At 36.8% G+C, this 19,803-nt stretch overlaps 1 protein-coding gene and 1 pseudogene across 3 annotated transcripts in view; both read left to right on the top strand.

Annotated features, from left to right (window-relative positions):
• LOC149049561 (uncharacterized) overlaps positions 1–123 on the top strand; it is an 18,877-nt pseudogene extending 18,754 nt beyond the window's left edge. The window contains exon 21 of the transcript XR_016184170.1: positions 38–123. The product of XR_016184170.1 is annotated as an uncharacterized LOC149049561 (transcript). The remainder of the gene's footprint in view (positions 1–37) is intronic.
• Positions 43–19,803, top strand: LOC113668127 (uncharacterized). 2 transcript variants are annotated; one of them, XM_089197062.1, is made up of 20 exons: positions 43–3,879; positions 4,706–4,788; positions 5,942–6,625; positions 6,753–6,998; positions 7,471–7,591; positions 7,710–7,784; positions 7,944–8,018; positions 8,866–8,937; positions 9,270–9,341; positions 10,559–10,630; positions 11,175–11,246; positions 13,474–13,545; positions 15,472–15,543; positions 15,659–15,730; positions 16,301–16,372; positions 16,695–17,005; positions 17,448–17,729; positions 18,172–18,581; positions 18,843–18,936; positions 19,394–19,803. In XM_089197062.1, exons 2-20 carry the CDS (start codon positions 4,731–4,733, stop codon positions 19,477–19,479), a joined length of 3,018 nt encoding a protein of 1,005 aa, XP_089053188.1. In that variant the 5' UTR covers positions 43–3,879; positions 4,706–4,730; the 3' UTR covers positions 19,480–19,803. The 2 variants fall into 2 exon arrangements, with proteins under 2 accessions (XP_089053188.1, XP_089053189.1); XM_089197063.1 differs by having other exon boundaries at positions 19,336–19,475.

Genomic DNA, 19,803 nt, shown 5'->3' with positions numbered 1-19,803 from the left:
AGTTAACTTTTAACATATGCACTCTTCATTGAGGTAGATGGAGACGGAACACAACTCGACACCACGTGTTACAACAGTATCTCTTTAGACGTCATATCCAGCTATCCTCCCAGCAACAACTGATGACCTCCTTTGGCGATCCTTAATACAGAAACGTGGAGATATTTATATGGGCTGATGGGGAACGACGAAGCCTTGGACATCCCTTTTTAAGAAGCATTCTTAATCGAAAATGGCAGTGTTCCATTTTCCTGCTGTCTTAAACCATATGAAATTTCTTTGTTAGTTAGCTGAGTGCTCAGCACTCATAAGTAATTTTTTTATTTGTTGGACTTTTTCAGAAATTTTTCTGAAACTTTCATAGGGTAAGTAATTTTGAAAGTGGTTACGAGAAAACCGGGCAGTGGTAATGATTCAAACACCCCGATTTGGCTCAAATGTGGCAAAAATGTTTGGTATATTGAGTTAGGAACTGGGTAATTTTTAAACGCCGAAATAAATCTAATTTCCTGGGAGATATGGGGTCCCCTAGAATACCTCCACTTTCTGCATTTTTTGAATAACCATTTAACTAAATTTGCTTTGCTCTTGTAACAAACGAGGAAGCCATCTAAATACACCAGGTTACGTTCTATATCTTCCAGACTTCAAGCACAGTTAACTGATGAAAATTGTCAATTTTATTTCTTTCCCTAGCTACTTCCCCTTAATATAACGCCCATTATTTCCGCTGAGCATCAACTTCTGGTCATCATTTCTACATGAGTAGTGGAAACCATTTCTTAACTTCCAAAAACAGAAAAAAAAACTTTTAGGCAACTAGTCTCATTATTCGTGCATTATCACACTCTGGCAGGTTCCGCCTGGTTTTTTCATGGACACTCTCTGAACAAGTTAGTAGTATTCATAAATCACTGAATTATTCAAAAGCAAGACATGGTAAAGTATTAATCTCAGTATCGTTTATTTTAGAAGATCACCGTAACATATATTTGTGGTTTATTACTTGATCCAGACGGCATTAGACAACCCAGCATCAGAGAGAGCCTAATTCTTAGTATTTCTTTCGCAAAACGCCAAAATATGAACTATTTTATGTTATCAGTTCAATATTGACCTCCTCAAAGGCAAGTGTGCTTGTAAAAGTAGTTTTGCGGCGTAGGATAAATATTATACACAAAAAACAAAATTATTTATCACCTGGGGGAAGATGGGGATGGAGAATTTCGTATGTGTCACGATAAAATTTACTTTTTACCCTCTTTGGCAGTTGCTGGGCTGTCAATTTCTATAGTGGTCAGAGTCAAGTTATCAATGAAGAAAGCTATTTTTTAGGTAATGAAATATTAATTTAATGCATTTCCAAACCCCCAGTTCAGGCGACGCGATCAACAATAAAAATGACGAAAAGTGAATGTAATTTGAAAACAAAGTGATTACCGGTCCGAAAATTCTTGAGATCCAGAACTGTTCGTGGCAAGCGGCTGAAAAAGCGGCTGTTTGGTAGATCAAGTGAAACAAATATGCAAAAAAAATTACGTGTACAAACATATATTCATTCTTAACGAGCGCAACTACAAATTACATACACAGAATTAAAATCGAATGCAAAACGAGGAGAATTTGCAGGTGGTTTTAGTTTGCTTTGTGATTATCAAAACCGTCACAAGTTCCTAAAATTCGTTTTATAACTCTCAGAACATTTATAAAGAGGGAAACATAGTCTCAATTGACCGCTCTATGCCACAGAAGGGATTTTAAAGCGTAGAGGAAGCTTAATTACTAATCAAGCAATCGCTACCTTTTTCTGCAAGTTAGGGATTTATTCTAGAGCTGTATTGTACGTGGTGTCGATTGAGAGCTTGGTGTTAATATCTGTGGATAGATTCACTACGATTGTGTTTCCACTAACTTGAGGCCATTAAGATCACTGCCAGGGTTTGGAAAATTCTCCTTTTTTAAGCTGGCTTTTTCCTGTGTTAGGTGCCATACCGTACTTTAACCATTCTAAAATCGTACTCGAGGGGAGACGTACATTTTGTAGAAACTTAATGAGCACGTTACTTTTTAAAGTGTATCATTTCGTAAGTTTCATCTTATTCTATCTTGCACCACTGGTTGTAATATAAGTTGATCATTCTATTGGTTTTAAGCATCTAAAGAGGCGAGCTGTGTTTCAAATCAGCAGTAATGAAGGCAACACACATGCACGGAGATCCAAAGAAAACCAGAACATTTTGAAAATCTTTCGATCGGTGACTTCAGGATTTTTCATGTGCTGGACGCCTCTTCATATTTATTTGGTTCTAAAATCGTCATATCCAACAATTTTTTCGGATGACAAATGTCTTTTATTTGCTGGTTTGTCATATGATATATTTCCATTGATCAGCACAGCCATCAACCCATTTATTCTGAATTCTTTTTAGTTCTAACTATCGTGCAACCGTTAATTTAAATACCTACTCGTTAAATGTTTCGCTATTTTTATGTGTCGCATCAACAAAATTCATCCTACAGAACAAGTCACAGACATCAAAACTAAATTCTATAGGCATAAAAAACAAAGGAAACAAATCAAAGCCCGGTGGTTGACTTCGTTATATTTTAGTTATTTCAATCGGGACTTCAGTCTCAGCAGTTCTCGAATGAAGTTCACGACTCAAGTTTTGTGTCACGTCCACACATCAACAAGGGTGAGCTTGGTGGGAATGGTTACAATTTATTTGTCAAGCATCAAAGGAAACCCCTTTTTTAATTTAAGTCTTATTTTACCAATATTTTTTAACATGGATTTTACACAGACTCAGGTCCAGAGTTACAGAAAACCTTTGCCTGAAAAGAGCAAAATTTTAAAACAGAGTTGTTTCTATGCTATAAGTTACCTCTTTTGTTCTCAACACTTATGCAAATATAACTTAACAGCACAAAAGAAATAATTTTCACATTGCAGTGTGAAGTCAAACGGTCTGATCCGGTCTGATTTGAGAACCGAAATGTCATAAAAACATGGCAAAATGAAAAGACTGTGCTAATAGCGAGGAAAACACGCTAGAAGCTTAAATTGAAAAGTCATTACTTTAAAATGTAATTAAAGTTTTGCTGAATTATGATCGTGCTCTGAGAGAAACCAGAATTAAAAATGATTGTACGATTTAATTTCCCGAGGAATACGATGTACTTTTCCAAAATTTGGTATTACCTGCCTCAAGAAAAAGAGGGTGCATGGGGAGGAAGATATTTTTCATCTCAGCGATAGAAGCAGTAAGTGTATTTTCGTAACTAAAAATGAACTTATCCCAAAATACCTTGCATTAAAAAGCTCATGATGTCAATTTTTTTCGGAAGCAGCAGGTGTATTTGCGTAACTAGAAATGAACTAATACCCAAAATATTTTGCATCGAAAAGCTCATGATTTTCATTTCAGTGTCAGATCCTCTGTAGAACGCGCAAAAATGTGAGAATGATACGATCAGCATAATTTAAATTGTTCAAAAGAACTTAAACATAGAAAAAAAAAACCGCCTGTTAGAATAAATGAAGTTTTAATGTTCTTCCTATTGGGCAAAAAACTGTTCCAATTAAAATTTTTACGGTGCTTTATTTAACTTACGTCCAAACCACACACGTTGTATTTATAAAGTAAATTAATCGAGGCCACCGTAAAACCAGTACTGTGAAAACAAGTTTACAACAGTGTTTTTGACTTGACCTATCTAATGATTACTGGATGAAACTCTCAGGAAAGAATAGAGAATTCCTTTATCTTTATTAACTGACAACTGCTTGTAATGAAAAATGTCCTTCTAAGTTTTTTTTTCTGGCGGTAGAAGAGCCGTGGCTCATTACTGATTATCATTTTGTCGGTTCTATGCGAGGTAAGTTATCTTGGTGTACATTCAGTGTGCTAAAATTCTGATGCTTGCTTGTACAAGTTTAGTTATTATCTATTGTTCCGCTTCGGCTTAGCGCAGTTCTTATTGAAACGTTTCCAAAAATTGCACGAGGTTTTTATCAGGGGTATGGCACATAAAAGAGTTATGTATCTCAAGATTCTTCGAGTAAACGAGATTTCATGCCATACTAACCAAGATCTTCGACGAAAATTCATTTTGATATTCTTGTGTGGGCTGCAAATGAATAATTCGTTTTTACGCAAACCAATAGTTATTTTTTGAAGATGATCTAAGGTGGTCTCTCGGTGTTTTGAAATTAATCTCGTTTTCCTTTACAGACTTAGAAAAAACGTCAAGCTTGAGCTCTATTTAGCGCGTAGGGGAGAGGAGCAATTTACAGAAAGCTTGTAAACAGCAAAAATGTGCAAACATCTGGCTCTTTATGAAGGGTCACAGCAGAACGTCAATATCATCAACCATGCATTTAAGTGACTGCTTTGATAATTTAGACACATTCGGTATCAGAAGTGGATGCTATGGGTAACTGCACGTACATTGGTTCTCAAAGTGCAAATCATGTAATACCTTCTGCGATTCTTAGTTAAATAAAAGGAAAGTCTTTGAAGGTAAAATAAACATCTTCTACTGCAAATTAAGTCAAGGAGAAGGGGCGAGATTGGTTTTAAAGTAAATTGTCTCCGAGGGATGAATGCATCAATATGACCAGTGATGTTAGTATTAATTTCATGACCTTCTAGTTTAAAAAAGAGTTGGAGAAATGACCCATTAATTTATGTCTTCCCCCTAGTTCAACTCGGCACTGCTGATTGAAAATGAAAGCAATGGATGGATGTCTCCTATGGCTGTTTCTTCAACTCATCTGGAACAAAGGTACAGTTTTTGTTATGTTTTTCAAATCATAATAGTCTAACGCGAAATATTTTTTTAAAGCGCACCCTTTCTTAGAGACAAGGCGCCAAAAAAAATCACATTTTGCTGACAAATAATAATAATAACTGTAAATGCATAGTGCTTGATGCCACGATTTTCTTTCGTTGATTTTCTCACAATTTCAACAATAATTCAATAACCCTCATTACATTTGGAAGACATCTCATGGCAACTGATGCTATTCCTTTTTTAATTTTTAGCTTTTCCTTTGCCAAGCCTATTAGTCACAGTGTTAAAGTAGGATTTTTCATCGATTTGTGCCAAACATTTATTTCATTTTAATTTTTCAAGCTGTTCAGAAGTCTTGTATCAGCTCTTTGCTATACCGAGTATACCTCGTGTTACCTCGAGCCAAGATTTTTAGACCTTTTCTTTTCTTTTCTTGCCCACCTACCCCTCCCCAAACTGAACAAGAGTCAATTGATAACAAGTTGGGGTTAATGTTGGGTTAGGGGAGGGTAGGTGGGCTGTTGTCCAGATACTGATATTGATCCACTTTTTCTTTACAATATTTACACAACAATGGTTTTAAATTTCGTCTGTGAGGAGCTCGACAATATCAGTTTTGTTTGCTAAATTAAAAGCTCGAAAACTGCAACTTCCGTCGTGAAAATTTACATTATAAAACGTCTTTCTCTCTCTTGACAAATCCTGTTCACGAAGTCATTAACTGAAACAAAAACCATATAGTGCTCCTAACGTAAACCAGCTATAAATTTTTTGTTAACAACTTGACATCCTTGTTAACTGTATTATGATCTCTAAAAAGGCAGTGGTCTTAAGACTTTCTGCAGTTCAAATCGCCCGTTTTTTAACACACTCAAGGTTTTTGTCAATGCATGATAATGTAAGGGCATGCAATACTCTAACACCGGCCCCACGCAGGTAAGGTAGAAGCAGATGGTATCGTGAGCCGTAACAGCTGTCCGATTCAGCAAAAATCAAGACATAGATGCACTTTAGCGGTCTATTTAAAGTCGTTCAATATTCGTAAAAAGTATGGTGACTCACTAATGCCACATCATTCATTATTTAGACAGAAACAGATATTAAGCTCAGAAATTCCTTAAATAATAATAACTCTTGTTCATAGTTTTGACGGCTACCCTCCCGTCAACGAAAGAAACTGAGCCGTCAGAGTCGTTTCCGACGTATTCTCCTCAATGTGTCACTTGGTATATACGTCCATTTGCACCAGCCTCCTGTTATATATCCTTTGACGGGGAGAAAGAAGGCAATTTCGAAGATAAAACTACCATGTCACCATCTGACGAACCATTTGCGATTAGAACACCAGCTACAGCGCCAACGCAGTTTACCACAGCTGATTCCACAGCTACACCCATAACCACACCTCCAAGCACACCTCCAAGCACACCTTCAAGCACACCTTCAAGCACACCTTGGAGCACACCTTTAAACACACCCTTTACCACACCTATAACCACACCCAAAACCTCACCAACAAGTTTATTTATCATTTATGTTGAATATAAGCAGTGGAAAATCACCGTTCCGGAAGGAAACTATGTCGAGATGACTATCAAGAATATAAATCTTCCACCATGGGCGTATTTGTTCGAGACATACATTATGGTCAGAGACGGGCATTCTTTGTCAGACAATGTCCTCAGGATTCTTTGTGAAGCAAGCACTTCACCTCACCGCATAACGTCTAGTGGCAACAAAATGATTGTGGAGAGATATGGAACATTGGGAACTAGTGAAGGTGCGGGGTTTGAAGCCAGCTTTAAGGCAAAACCTTTAAAAACTGGAGGTTAGTGTATGTTTGGTTTATTTAGAGTTTCACTATCTCTTGTACAATTTGGTTAAACGACAGTGAACCTTGGGAAAAAAGCTTTCAAAGGAGGCGTCAATTGATTATTTCATCTGTCTTTTAACAGATTCTCCTAGCTTTGGAGTGGCTGAGGAAACGGTGGCTTTGCTAGAGCATTGTTCTCAAAGCTTGCTCTGCCAAGCGGGCGGTGCACCTGCTCCTAGAATCACGTGGTCGAAAAATGGCGAAGTTTTACAAAATAGCACAAGTGTAACTTATACACCGAGATGGCATTCGAAATCAGGAAATTACACCTGCAGAGCAAGTAATTTTAACGGCTCGGATACGAAAACTATTCTAGTTCACACCGAGAGTGAGTATATTTTGTTGTTATTTAACACACAAGTAAGGTAAAGATGCTAATTGTAAGCTAAACAAAATAAAATTTGTCAATACATAAGATTAACTCCTTCCCCACCCCAACCCCCCCCCCCCCCCCACACACACACACACACACACACACACACCCACAACACCCACAATTTTTCTTTCCATATTTTGGTTTTCTTCTCGCTCTAGGAAATTTATTTATTTAGAAAAGCGAATGACGTGTCGGCAGCTGATTGGCGATATCAAACACATGTGAAAAACTATCGTATTTTTTCACGCGCGCCGTTATGGCTTTTCTCAGGGCCGAAGCCGAAAATCCTTGTATATCATCGAAGTTTATACGATGAATAAAAAACCCTTATTAAAGCGAGTAATATCTCCCCATCACATCGCCGAGCGGATTGCAATGACTTCTGAAATGTTGCTCTCACCACCTTTTTGCTTTTCCTTTCCAGAATGCTCTCGTTTTTGTAGGTGTCACAAACTGAATTCACATCCATTCTGGCTTGGAGTTGTATGTTGGGCTTCCTACGAAGGAACAGTTCCGAGGGACATTCCTCTCGCTACAAGATATTTGTAAGTTTGAAATAATTATTTCAGTGACATCATTAAGTGTGCTACAAGATGTGAAGGCCAAGTGTCATGTTACAGTATTTTGCAATTGCATAATCGTCATTTTTTCGTTTAATTCCAGGTTGTTTTTTGCTGATACCTCTTTGTGGCATATTTCTCCAAAGTCATTTGAAAACTTCAGTGACCTGCAGTACTTGTAAGTGTAACCTGATTGAATGCAAATACGATATCCATCATATTATTTACATTTTAGTTACTCATTGAAAAAAAGGATAAAAAAATAGCCATAACAACTAATGATAGTAAATTTTATGATATACTTTTAACGCCTGCGTTTCTCCCTCTATTGTCACAGATGGATTGAAGGTGAGTTTCATCCGTGGAATTTGACGAGAAATGCGTTCGGAGGACTTAAGCAACTCAAGTCCTTGTAAGTAGAAGAACTAAAAGGGTTATTACAACGACAGCGATTTTAGGTTGAAGTAGCATCAGTGGCAGTAATGAGTCGCAGTAAGAAGGAATAATTTCAAATTTATATAAAGCATCGTTATCTGTAAATTATTATCATAAGTTAAAATGAAGGACGAAGTATCAGTATGGTAATATGCGTTATTGACCAAGCGCCACGTCAAGTTTGCCGAGTTCTTTTAGGCATTTTTATGAATGAAGACGAAGCCGAGGTCCGTAAAAAGGAAAAATAAGGGGTAATATCCAGCTATCTTAACCGAACTAGCTTGCTCGATAAAAAAACTCACCATATATTAAAAAAATTTCCTTTCATTAAGAATAAAAAAGGACTGTCTTCTGCCTCTTTTGCGACTCCATCACCAATACTGTCCAAAATTACGAAATTTTAAAGTCTGCTCCACGCAACGTTTTCTATGCGCGGGATCAAAGCAGGGAAATCCCGAGCATCTCACCCGATCGAGTAGCCAATCAGAACACAGGATTCGCCTCATGTTACCCACGGGCGCTTCTAGCGATGCAATAAAGAAGGTTATTGATATCTTTTTTATTGTTATTACCGTAATGATGTAATTCATGTATGCAATAGCAGTAAGTTTTAAAAAAGAGCGATGTCATGTAATTATATAAGCAGAGAAAAAATGACATTTTGCAGCCGCTCGACAGTATCTACGTTGTTCGGTTATACCAATCTGTTATCATGTTTCTTTGTAGTACAGAAAAATGAATAGTATCGTATCAGCCCATGTAAATGCTGCTTTACTCTTTGAGTGTGTGTTATGCTAACGTCTGATTGAATTTTTGAAATTCAGGAAAATTAGTAATCATTATTTGTTGGATATCGAAGAAGGAACTTTTAATGATCTGACATCTTTAGAATCTCTGTAAGTATCACAGCTATAAAGCGAATGACACGTTCCTCCCCTCTTTAGCATTAGTGTATTATCAAAAATTCCAACCCAACTGGGTAAGAACATACCGCCCACCCTCATACCCCAATGACATAACTAGTGATATTAAAGTGTAAGTATCTTGGAAAGTATCATAGTCTATATGTTCGCACCATCGTGTTTTGCGTACAATGATCTGTTCTATTGAGATAATATGAAAAACGATTTTTGCCGTGATAGTGGTTTTGATAACAAATGGATTTTTTTGAAACCTTTATTAGTAATTTAGCTTTCGTTATTTCTACGTGTATATCATTATCTTTTAGCTTTCTGACAGACAATGGGATAAGTTTACTACGATCGAACATCTTTACTGGCCTTTTGTCTCTTCGAGAACTGTAAGTACATATTATCCACGAGTTTCGTCGCGCCTTGGGGCAGTAGCAGAAAGTAATTGAAATTTGTGGATTTCTGTGATTGACAATATAGGGAGGGGGGAGTCTAACTAACAATATTATGACATATGTAAATAAATCCGGCATTGAAATAACACGGATAATGATAGCGATAAGAAAAACCCTGATGACGACGTTGATGGTGGCAGCGACGGCAATGAATATCAATATTTTATTTCGTCGTTGGGACAAAAAGAGTCCTCGAATGACAAGAATAGTCGCATGTGGGGTCTCAGTTTTTCTGAAAAAAATACCATTACTAATAAAATGAAGAAAGCTTTCGTGGTACAAGAAACTTTACTAAAGCTACGTAAGTAGCGGGTTTATATCATATTACGATCAATAATGATCAAGCATCCTTTTATTTTACAAAAGAAAAGCATCACAGAAAGTCAAGGCAGACAAAAATTTTGACGACGCGCGCGTTATTTGTAATAGTCCAATTTACAGTTGCCTGCTTGGTTGCCAAGCCTTTGATCGGGAGTGAAGCTAAGGTTGACCTTGTTATGATACAAACCTTGCTGCTTTTCAAATGTAAATTGCCTTGTTGTTATGCTAACCAGGTACTTGTCTATACCACAACAAGGTCACCTTCAGCCTCACTCCAAATCAAAAGCTTGGCAACCAAGTACACAACTGTAAAATGGCCTATTTACACTCGTGTTACAACTTTGTTCTCGTGTTAGTATAGGTAATAACCTGATTTCGAGTGCGCTTTGGTGTTAACAAGCACGAGTAAGTTTTTCGAAGACAACAAAATTGTACGAGCCTGGGCACTTGAAAAATGCTCAAGTGCTTATTACACCAAACTGCAAGAGAAATCACGTTATTGCTTGATAATAATTTACATGAAAAAAAAAAAAAAATTACAGTGGGGCAGGGCAGACGAAATTTTGAAACCGTGGGCACTGTTTGCAATTTTCACTCGTGTTACAAGTTTGTACTCGTGTTATATGAGAATGCACTCGTTTTAAGCCAATCAGAAGCCTGTAATTTTTTCAATGTATGTTAATATCAAACAAAAGAAGAGTGTTCGTGAGACCGCTGAAAAGTGCTTTTAAACTCACTAATAAACATGACTTCAGTTCATTACAGCTTGAATAGTATAGGCGGCAAGCATGCACGCGATTAAGTTTGTTTTGGTGTTGTTCTTTTGTTAGGGACCTAAGAGGGAATCGGATTAGTAGGATAGCGGAGGGCACGTTTGAGAAATTCTTGTCCCTGGAGGAACTGTGAGTATTCAATTTGTGCCGAGTGAGTGAGCGAGTGTTTTCAATTGCACGTACTTTTTTACTTTCAGCGTCTTTTGTGCTGTATTTCTTTGTCCTCAGTGAAATACTCTCGCTATATTTCGAAGGTTAAATACTATTGTAGTGGTGATTACTTGTAGTACTTTTTCACACCTGTCTGAAACGATAGACAACATTTGTCATCGATTTCTGGGCTATTAACCCACGATGGATGTTCATAAAACACGAGTTACTAGCGGTTGACTTACGAAATGCTCCATCGACTGTATCTCACCGCCCAAACTGTATTATTACACCAGTGAACCAATGGAAATCGAGTGACATTTATATTGCTTCTGTTACATGTCCATAGTTTTGCTAGTAAACTTAAAGATAAAATGTTTGCCGACCAAAGCGCGAGTAGTTTCTGAGTTACTTTCCAAAGTATTTTGAGATAACGTTAGATTGTTTTTACTATAATATAAACTATGTAAAACTAAGGGTAACTCAGAGCTTGATAACTAGTAATAATTACATTTTTCCATAGCTATATTTCCATCAATGAGTTAAGTAAACTTCCACCGAATATTTTTCAAGACCTGTCGAAGCTGCGAGTTTTGTAAGTACCCTCTGCTCAATATCCTTGATATCAGGTCGCATTAACAGAGCTAAATACAATTTTTATAGTATAATAGCCCCTTTTTGAGTTCTTGTGGGTCATGTCAGAGATCTGGTGCCAAAATTAAAGCGTAAGAACAAGGATGAATGCAAAGTCGCTCTCGACGGTGAGAAAAGTATGAAGCCTTTGAATTGAAAAAATGGGTACTTCGATGGAGAAAACATCACTGAGAGAGGATTTCTTGAAATTAAACTCGGAAGAGTTTGGAAAATCATTTGCGAGAAGGAGGCATTTAGTTTAGTAATGTCGGTAATATAAAGGAGAACGAAAAACAGAACTGATCGATTTATGTAAGGAAGCTACTTTCGGCACCAGTTCTCTGACCCATGCGGATAAGTTGGAAATGGGCCATTTAATCGACAAAAAATAAACCCTTCAAGTATAAAAGCAAATAATTTATTCAATCGTAACTGGGTAAGATAACTGCTACAATGGAGCAACTCTTAAACAATACAATATTCTATAAACTTAATTTGAGATCACAACTTACTTGAACTTCAGTTAGCACTGATACAAATTCGCAGTAACCACCGCTTCCCCCAAAATCTCTACCGAGAGTATTGATTGTAGGCAAACTTCCACGGTCGCCCACAATGATTAAGTATTATTTACAGAAGTGGAGATGGACAGTGTACACTTAAAGTCTGCTCCTAAGGTTGCAGAAAGTTCTTCTTTACCGCCGAACACTGAGGTGAATAGTATCTACCAAAAAGAAACCAAAAAATTACTTTATTTCTGTCACTGTACCGAAAATGATCAGACATTCACTGCTCGACGCGAGATTCTGTCTCCAATGCTGCTCTGAGTGAGGAGATTAGTACCTACTAATTACCTTCGAAACAGCCAATCAGCGCGTGCGAGAAGCACAACTGCTCGTTTCCCTATAGCGGAGCTCGCGTAGCCCCATAATTATACAAAATAGTAGTAACCCATCAAGCCGAAAAAATTCGGATGTACGACCGTACGACTGACCGTACTATGCTACTTTTAGCATGCGCGGCCAACTGTCCCACGGGCACTATCTTATAATCAGTCCTCAACACGGACACGGAGAAGTTGCCCATGAAAAACCATTCATATTACCACGCACTTTATCCATTGTAGGGGCTTTAGTTTGTTGAAGAGACGTGCGGGAAAAAAAAATACGAGCTCCGCTTTTAGGCTTGCCTAAATCTATATATTATACAACTATAGGGCATCTCAAAAAGAATCCTGGAAGCTCACAAAAATCTTGTAGCCTTAATACAGTATTACTTCGCTGAAAGAAAGTTTCAGAGAGTTCCAAATATGTTTATGCGAATGCCTCAGCATCCATATTGCATGGCCACGCTTCTCAGAAATTAATTTTTTACTCCAGAACAGTATTTTACATGGTTGATGTTAATATTTGTGGATAGATTCATTGCCATTGTGTTGCCATTGAAGGCAATAAAGATCACTGCCAGGGTTCGGAAAATTCTTCTTCTTCTTTTAAGCTGGCTCTTTCCTGTGTTAGGTGCCATACCATACTTTAAACATTCTAAAATCGTACTCGAAGAGAGACAGACATTTTGTAGAAACCTAATCAAAAATTTACTTTTAAAAGCATATTACTTCATAAGCTTCATTTTATTCTATTTTTCACCCCTGATTGTAATTAAGCATTTGACCGGTATATATGATCCTACAACAAGAGCTAAAGCGAAAGGCTATATTTCTAGGAGTGACTGAATAACATTCAATAACGGTTTCATGTACGTGAGAGAAAATGTTTAAATATTCCAGCCATCGCGATTATGATCGGGAAGCATGACGCTTTAAATGTGATAAAATGGTCATATGGAAGGTTTCCTTCTCCTTCCTACAGGGATTAAGCTTGCCATGGTAAAATTCAACAGCAGGTAGTTCATTTATAATAGACTGACTTGTTAGAGCTGCTCCCTTGTAGCACGAGTCATAATGAGAGGATGTTTAATTGAACAGTTTGGTTTTATATGATATTTATACGATAATACTTAGCATGTCGATAATTTTGAACAGAAATTAAGTAAACAAGACTTGAAAGGGTCTCGGCAAAAATGTCATATTTCTTTACTGTTCAGTTACAAGGTTTTGCATTTAACAAACAACAAGGAAAAAGCTCCTAAACATAGACAATATTTTTAACTAGATTGTCTCTTCTTTTTAGAGATATCTCCTACAACAAAATCTCCAGGCTGTCTAAACCCATCTTCGACAAGTTGCAAAGCCTAGAAACGCTGTAAGTGGACCCCAATGGTTAACGTTGAGAAATTTATGTTTCGATTTGCATCTCCCGAAATTCTGGATATAACTCAACAGCAGAAAGACTCTAAAGGTGTAGTATATCATATCACGAAAAACGGTTTTAAACTAAACCATCAGCCATTATAATCCCTAAAAGGGGAGGGCGTTTGCTTGTTTATGTAAATCTTTCAATAACATTGCTTTTCTGTGGAACCTTAACTTCGAACTGGCAATGATCAGTTGAAACTGAATTGAATTTGTCTCTTGGTCCTAAAGATTTTGATTCCCTCGCTGTGATGTGTAGATAACTAGATGGTTTACCTTCTGCCGTAATAATTTTTAGCAAACAATATGTTTTTAATCTATCATTAATCTAATTTATTTCATCGTCAGCAAAAAGCACAGAGGTGCTCAATATGTCGAGCCCTCCCAACCCAAAGAGATATCAAGCTCCTCGCTTTTTATACTTTGCTATTAATATTATTCTTGTTTTAATACACCTTGATGATGACCTAGTGTCGAAAATGTTTGGTTTGTTCATTATAAATATTTTAACCCTGTAGACAGCTCATTTTTGATCCGCATTTTTAAACGGAACCAATGGACATTATCATTATCTTTATTTTCATAATTATTACCGTAATTATTAGTATACGTAATAGGACTACGTGCTGTCCTATTTGGAAATAATTGGATGAAAAAAAATTCTGAGGACTGCCAAAATTGGACGGAGCCAAACGCCAAGTCCAATTTGGCTGTCAGAAGAATTTTTTTAATCTAATTATTTCCAGATTGGACAGCATGTAGTCCTATTACTGATCAATTATATAGCTGGTCACTTTTAATACAGCCTTTTCAGGAAAACTACTATCCCTGAGAAAAGATAGACTGAAATACTGAAATTTTTTTATTTTTATTTTGAAATATCCAAATAAAATTCGATAATAACATAGGATAACAATTTAACAAAAAACTTACTCAAAAAAACTCACTTAAAGCATGACAAACATTCTTTCACTTTCCGTAACTCTTCATTCGTACTCTTGCCCTCCAGCTCATGGCGAGGGACATCTTCCAACTTTCTTGCTTCTCTACGCTGCACTTCCTACTCGTTAAACACGTTCAGCTAAGTTTTTGTACCCTTGGAGGTGTTTTTTTAGGTTGGTAAGCTCCCCTTCTGGCAACGAAGTAAATCTCTCATTTGCGTTACTATAGTTGAAAAGATTCAGAGAAATGAAGAAATTGGGCAAATCTTCCTTGCTAAATTCTGCAATTGTCAACCAACAAGAAGTCTACAAGGCTCACGCTATACTTTACGCTGATTGGCTAATTTCCATCATATGTCGTATTTGCTTACATTTGATTGGCTGAGATAAACTGTCCTATTTTTTCTCAAATAGGACAGCTTGTGAATTTTAAACTTAAAGTCCTTAGTGAAACTATCCAAAATTAATCCTTAATTCGACAGTTCTCAGATGTTAAAGGATAATAGCTGCGCCGACAATATTGGATTAACTGATCAGCTATATAATAATTACAATTATTATTATCGCTATTACTTTTATTACTATTACAGTAATTGGTTTAAAACTAAGATTAACACTTAAGTGTGTGTTCTGATCATCTGTGTAAGAGCACTACTCCAGAAAAGAACTAGTGTTGGTAGTGGTGACTAATGTTTCGACACTCAAGTACCAATGATTGTACCTTTCATGAAAAATTTTCACAGGCGGTTAGACAACGTGATAAAAAGTTATTATTATCAATATTCTTATATAATTATCATTACCCTTATCATTGTTATTGTCATTATCATTATAACTATCGCTGTCATTATCATCATTGTTTTACTATTTTCGTACAGTTTTGTTTGATTGTAAGACATGTTTTTGATAAGTGTCAATTATCATTTTTTTCATAGTGCTCTTTCTCACAACGAAATTGTCGAGATACCTGCCAACGTCTTCAGCAAACTGAAAAGTTTGAAAACTCTGTAAGTGTTGATTCATACATGGCGAAGAAAGCTTACTCTTTATTAATGTTTTTAAAGTAAAATTATGGTTAACTTGTGTTTTAGTTCTCTTACAAACTTTGAAAATTTTTTAAAGGTATCTGGATGACAACAAGATTGAAAAAATCCAACCAGGCGCTTTTTCTGGGCTTACAAACCTGAAAAACTTGTGAGTGTTACACGATAAACTAAATGGATTGCTGGTACTCGATTCTTGATAGCAGTTATGCCAAACAATGCAACACGAAGAAATAGGTTATCCAAAAAGAGATAAAAGATCAGCGTCATGCATGATTTCCCGAGTTATAATTAAGAATGCAACACGTGCCAGTGTGGTAAACAGATATAAGAAATTTCGTAAAAGAGGTATTTAACCAGGGCGGTTCTTCTTACAAAAGGAGACTACAAAGACTACAAATTAACAGATCATTTTTCTCTTTTATGAAAAAAAATCAAAACGGCTCCGACGCAAATCTCCTTTTGGCTAAAACTGCATGATTAAAAACACTAAACTGCGACGGCCACTCATGAGCGAAATTTGCGATACAAGATTAGCCATCGGCAATGAACTGAGAACTGAAAACTGAAAATACATAGAAAGACAACTTCACGACTAACGCCTTCATGGATGATTCATTCTCTAAATTTGATCCCACTCACTTAAAAACTTGCAGTTTTAGTCAAAGCAGACCATTTAAAAGATTGTTCCCTAAACTTTTCCGATAAATTTTACTCCTAGACGTCTACAAAACAATTTTCTATATCGTATGCCTCCAGAAACGTTCAGCTATCTTAAAAGTCTACGAAACTTGTAAGTACGGAATAAATTTTAATTGCTTTCCTTTTATGCAATTAGAGCAGTCAATACCTCCCTTAAATTTTTCAAATTAACTTCGGATTCTTTGCTTATCAACAACTTTGCGCACATTGGACAATCAAATTGAATGATTTGAAACCATATGCACGGTGACTTTACTTAATCAGTGGCCACCAGATTATAGATTTAGACCTGGTTAGTTTTTGACGAAGAATTACATATACTTTAATGACTCGCGCGACGTTAAAAATCCTAAGACTGTTGATGCTCTGGTTATTTTGTTACCAACAATGAGCGATATTCCATCTCTTTCAAGGAAAATGGATAGTTTCTCCCTGTGTTGCTACGCTTCTCTTCACCTTGAGAAAGTAAGCTGTGAGTATCCAAAGCTGGAGGGTAACGCCTTGTCGAGCTGTAATCGCATGATCGATGCCTCTGGTCCTAGAAGGAGTATCTGGTTGCTGGGTATCCTGGCTGTCGTTGGTAACCTGGCAGTGATTGCATGGCGTCTCATCAGGCGTGACGACCATCCAGTTCAAACCTGCCTTCTGACCAATCTGGCTGTGGCTGATTTCCTTATGGGAGTGTATCTCATGATAATAGCTATTAAGGACCAGATATGGGCAGGTATTTAATATCGTGTACATATTATGCAGTATTTCTAAGTGCAGATGAAGCCTGAAAATACTTTTGAACAGTTATAGATTGTGCTTTAGAATCACAAGCTATGTTTTAAAAGTAGTACATTTTTGTAAAGACTTGACAATAGCGGCGATGAAGTTATAAAGCTTCAGGTTCACCTTTAAATTGCGTCTTAAAGACATGGAAGATGCTTTTTAATTCATGCGCTTTTGAAATTAGTCAGCAAAAATCAGTTTGTCTACATCTTTATAACTGTGGAACAAAAATCTCCTTGGTAACAAGTGCCAAAGTTAATGTTAGGAATTCTCCCGCTGACAAATTCATCAAACACTTTCAGGATTTTATTCGTACATTTTGAACTTAACTTTTCGACCTTTTGTAACTCAAACGAAAATAAAAGCACATATATCATCTCCTTTCATTTTAGGTACTTACTTCAGTTTCGATCTGATCTGGCGGTCAGGAGTCCAATGTAAAGTGGCCGGCGCCCTATCGGTTCTTTCAAGTGAGGTCTCGGTACTCATGCTCACTGTGATAACCGCTGACCGTCTGCTAAGTATCGTTTTTGCCTTCAGATGCTCACGTCTGACATTAAGAGGAACTTACATTATTTGTACCGTGGTGTGGCTTTGCGGAACTGCAATTGCTGTGGTACCAGCTCTTGATACTCCGTACTTTTTCAACGAGGAAAGAAGATATGGGTTCTATGGTAAAAATTGTTCTGCTCTTAGTTACCTTGCAGTTATCATTTCATTGACTGTGAAACTATGGGGCATTCCTTAAGTTTTCATAACTAATATTATTATGACTACTAATATTATGAACCTATGTAAGGGTGAAACAACTACTGTTTTGAGGGGCTTCCTTAATTTGATAGAAAAGATCTGTTGTCAACATAATGGTGGCTTAACGTACCTTCTGTCCCTGAACAAACCACATCATTCTATATCATGATATAGCCACATCTCCAAAGTAAACGATGCTTACTTCATGGAAAAAGGTACCTTACTTGTTACCTTTCTTTTTCTCCCTTCCCCCTTAATCACTGGCTATGTATAAATAATAATGAAAAATTGTGTTAAATTCTGGGGCTAAAGAGTACAAACAAAGGAATTAGTGTTCACTCTAAAGGATGTCCCTCCCTTTCCAAGGTCGTTCCTCGGTATGTCTACCTCTTCAGTTGTCTTCAGAGAGACTGGCAGGCTGGGAATATTCTGTTGGCCTTTTTATTGGTTTGAATCTCGCAGCTTTCCTCTTCATCATGTTGGCGTACATATCTATTATCGTGAAAGTGTCCAAGTCACAGAGAAGAGTCAAGGCTCACGGTGAAGCTGAAGTGAGCTTGAACATCATCAAAAGAGAGTCCGCGTTGGCAAGGAGGGTTTTGGCAATCATCTTAACAGACTTTAGCTGCTGGATTCCTGTAATAATTCTGAGTATTCTTGCTCTAACGGGCAAATTTCACGATGAACAAGGTGTGGCGTATGTATGGTTTGCGGTATTTGTCCTGCCGGTAAATTCCTCTGTAAATCCTGTACTCTACACTTTCTCGACTCCAAAGGTGAGGATGATATTTGCCACCTTTCGCTTTTCAGTGGCATTTTTTTTTTCACTGGCTGAGAAAATTTGTAATTCCTACGCCAGTTAAGAGATATTAAACTAAAAACTATGGGCATTAAAGATGGTTACGTGTAGCCACCATATCTTTTTGGTTCGCTTGGATTTATGTAATTTGCATAATTATTCCTTATCGACTCTACGTCGAAATCACCAAAATCAGCAATTTTCTTTCTAATTTTGAGAGGTTTTAAAACTTTTTTAGGTAAGGACAGTCCTTGTAGGCTGGTTTTATTGCCTTGTGACTCGCTGTAAATGGTTCAGCTGCAAGAAAAGATCTGATGGAATTGCTATATCTGGTAAGGGAAAGTTAAAACATTTTTTGAAGATTATATCGCTTGTTCCTAGACGAAAATGGTTCTAGTTATTGGATAATTTTGAATTTGAAGTAGAATGAGAGTATTCGTCACTTACTTATTCTGTGGCTATGTCCCCTGGCAATGATTAAATGAGTTATTTATTTTAACTGACCCAGTTACCGTCTTTGTTTGCGTCTATTTAGTACTAACATGCTTCTTGACTTCTGGGAAACGTTTTTTCGAGAAAAAAAATTTCAATGATTTTCATAGCAATGTAGGCGCAACCTTTCGTTTTAAAAACAGTCAAAGCAAAGAACACCACCCAGGTTGTGTTATCTATTACAAATGCAGAAAAAGTTTGATAAATAAAATCTTCGGTTTCATTTATTTTTCTTTTAGTTATTCGATAGTATTTCTATGTGTTGACTTTTAACATATGCACACTTCACTGAGGTAGATGGAGACGGAACACAACTCGACACTGCGCGTTACAACAGTATCTCTTTAGAAGTCATATCCAGCTATCCTCCCAGCAACAACTGATGACCTCCTTTGGCGATCCTTAATACAGAAACGTGGAGATATTTATATGGGCTGATGTGGAACGATGAAGCCTTGTACATCCATTTTTAAGAAGCACTCTCAATCGAAAAGGGCAGTGTTGCCTGCTGCCTGAAACTATATATTAAACCTCTTTATTAGTTAGCTGAGTGCTTAGCACTCTTCGGTAATTTTTTACTTATTGTATTTTTTCAGAAATTTTCTGAAATTTACTAGAGGTTAAATAATTTATTTGACTTAAAAATGTTTGGTGTATTGAGTTGGGAACTGTGTAATTGTGAAACGCCGAAATAAATTTAATTTCCT

Source organism: Pocillopora damicornis, chromosome 2 (genome assembly GCF_964200805.1).
Source record: "Pocillopora damicornis chromosome 2, jaPocDami1.2, whole genome shotgun sequence".
In the NCBI taxonomy this organism is placed as follows: domain Eukaryota; kingdom Metazoa; phylum Cnidaria; class Anthozoa; order Scleractinia; family Pocilloporidae; genus Pocillopora; species Pocillopora damicornis.
This window is presented reverse-complemented; position numbering and strand designations above follow the sequence as displayed.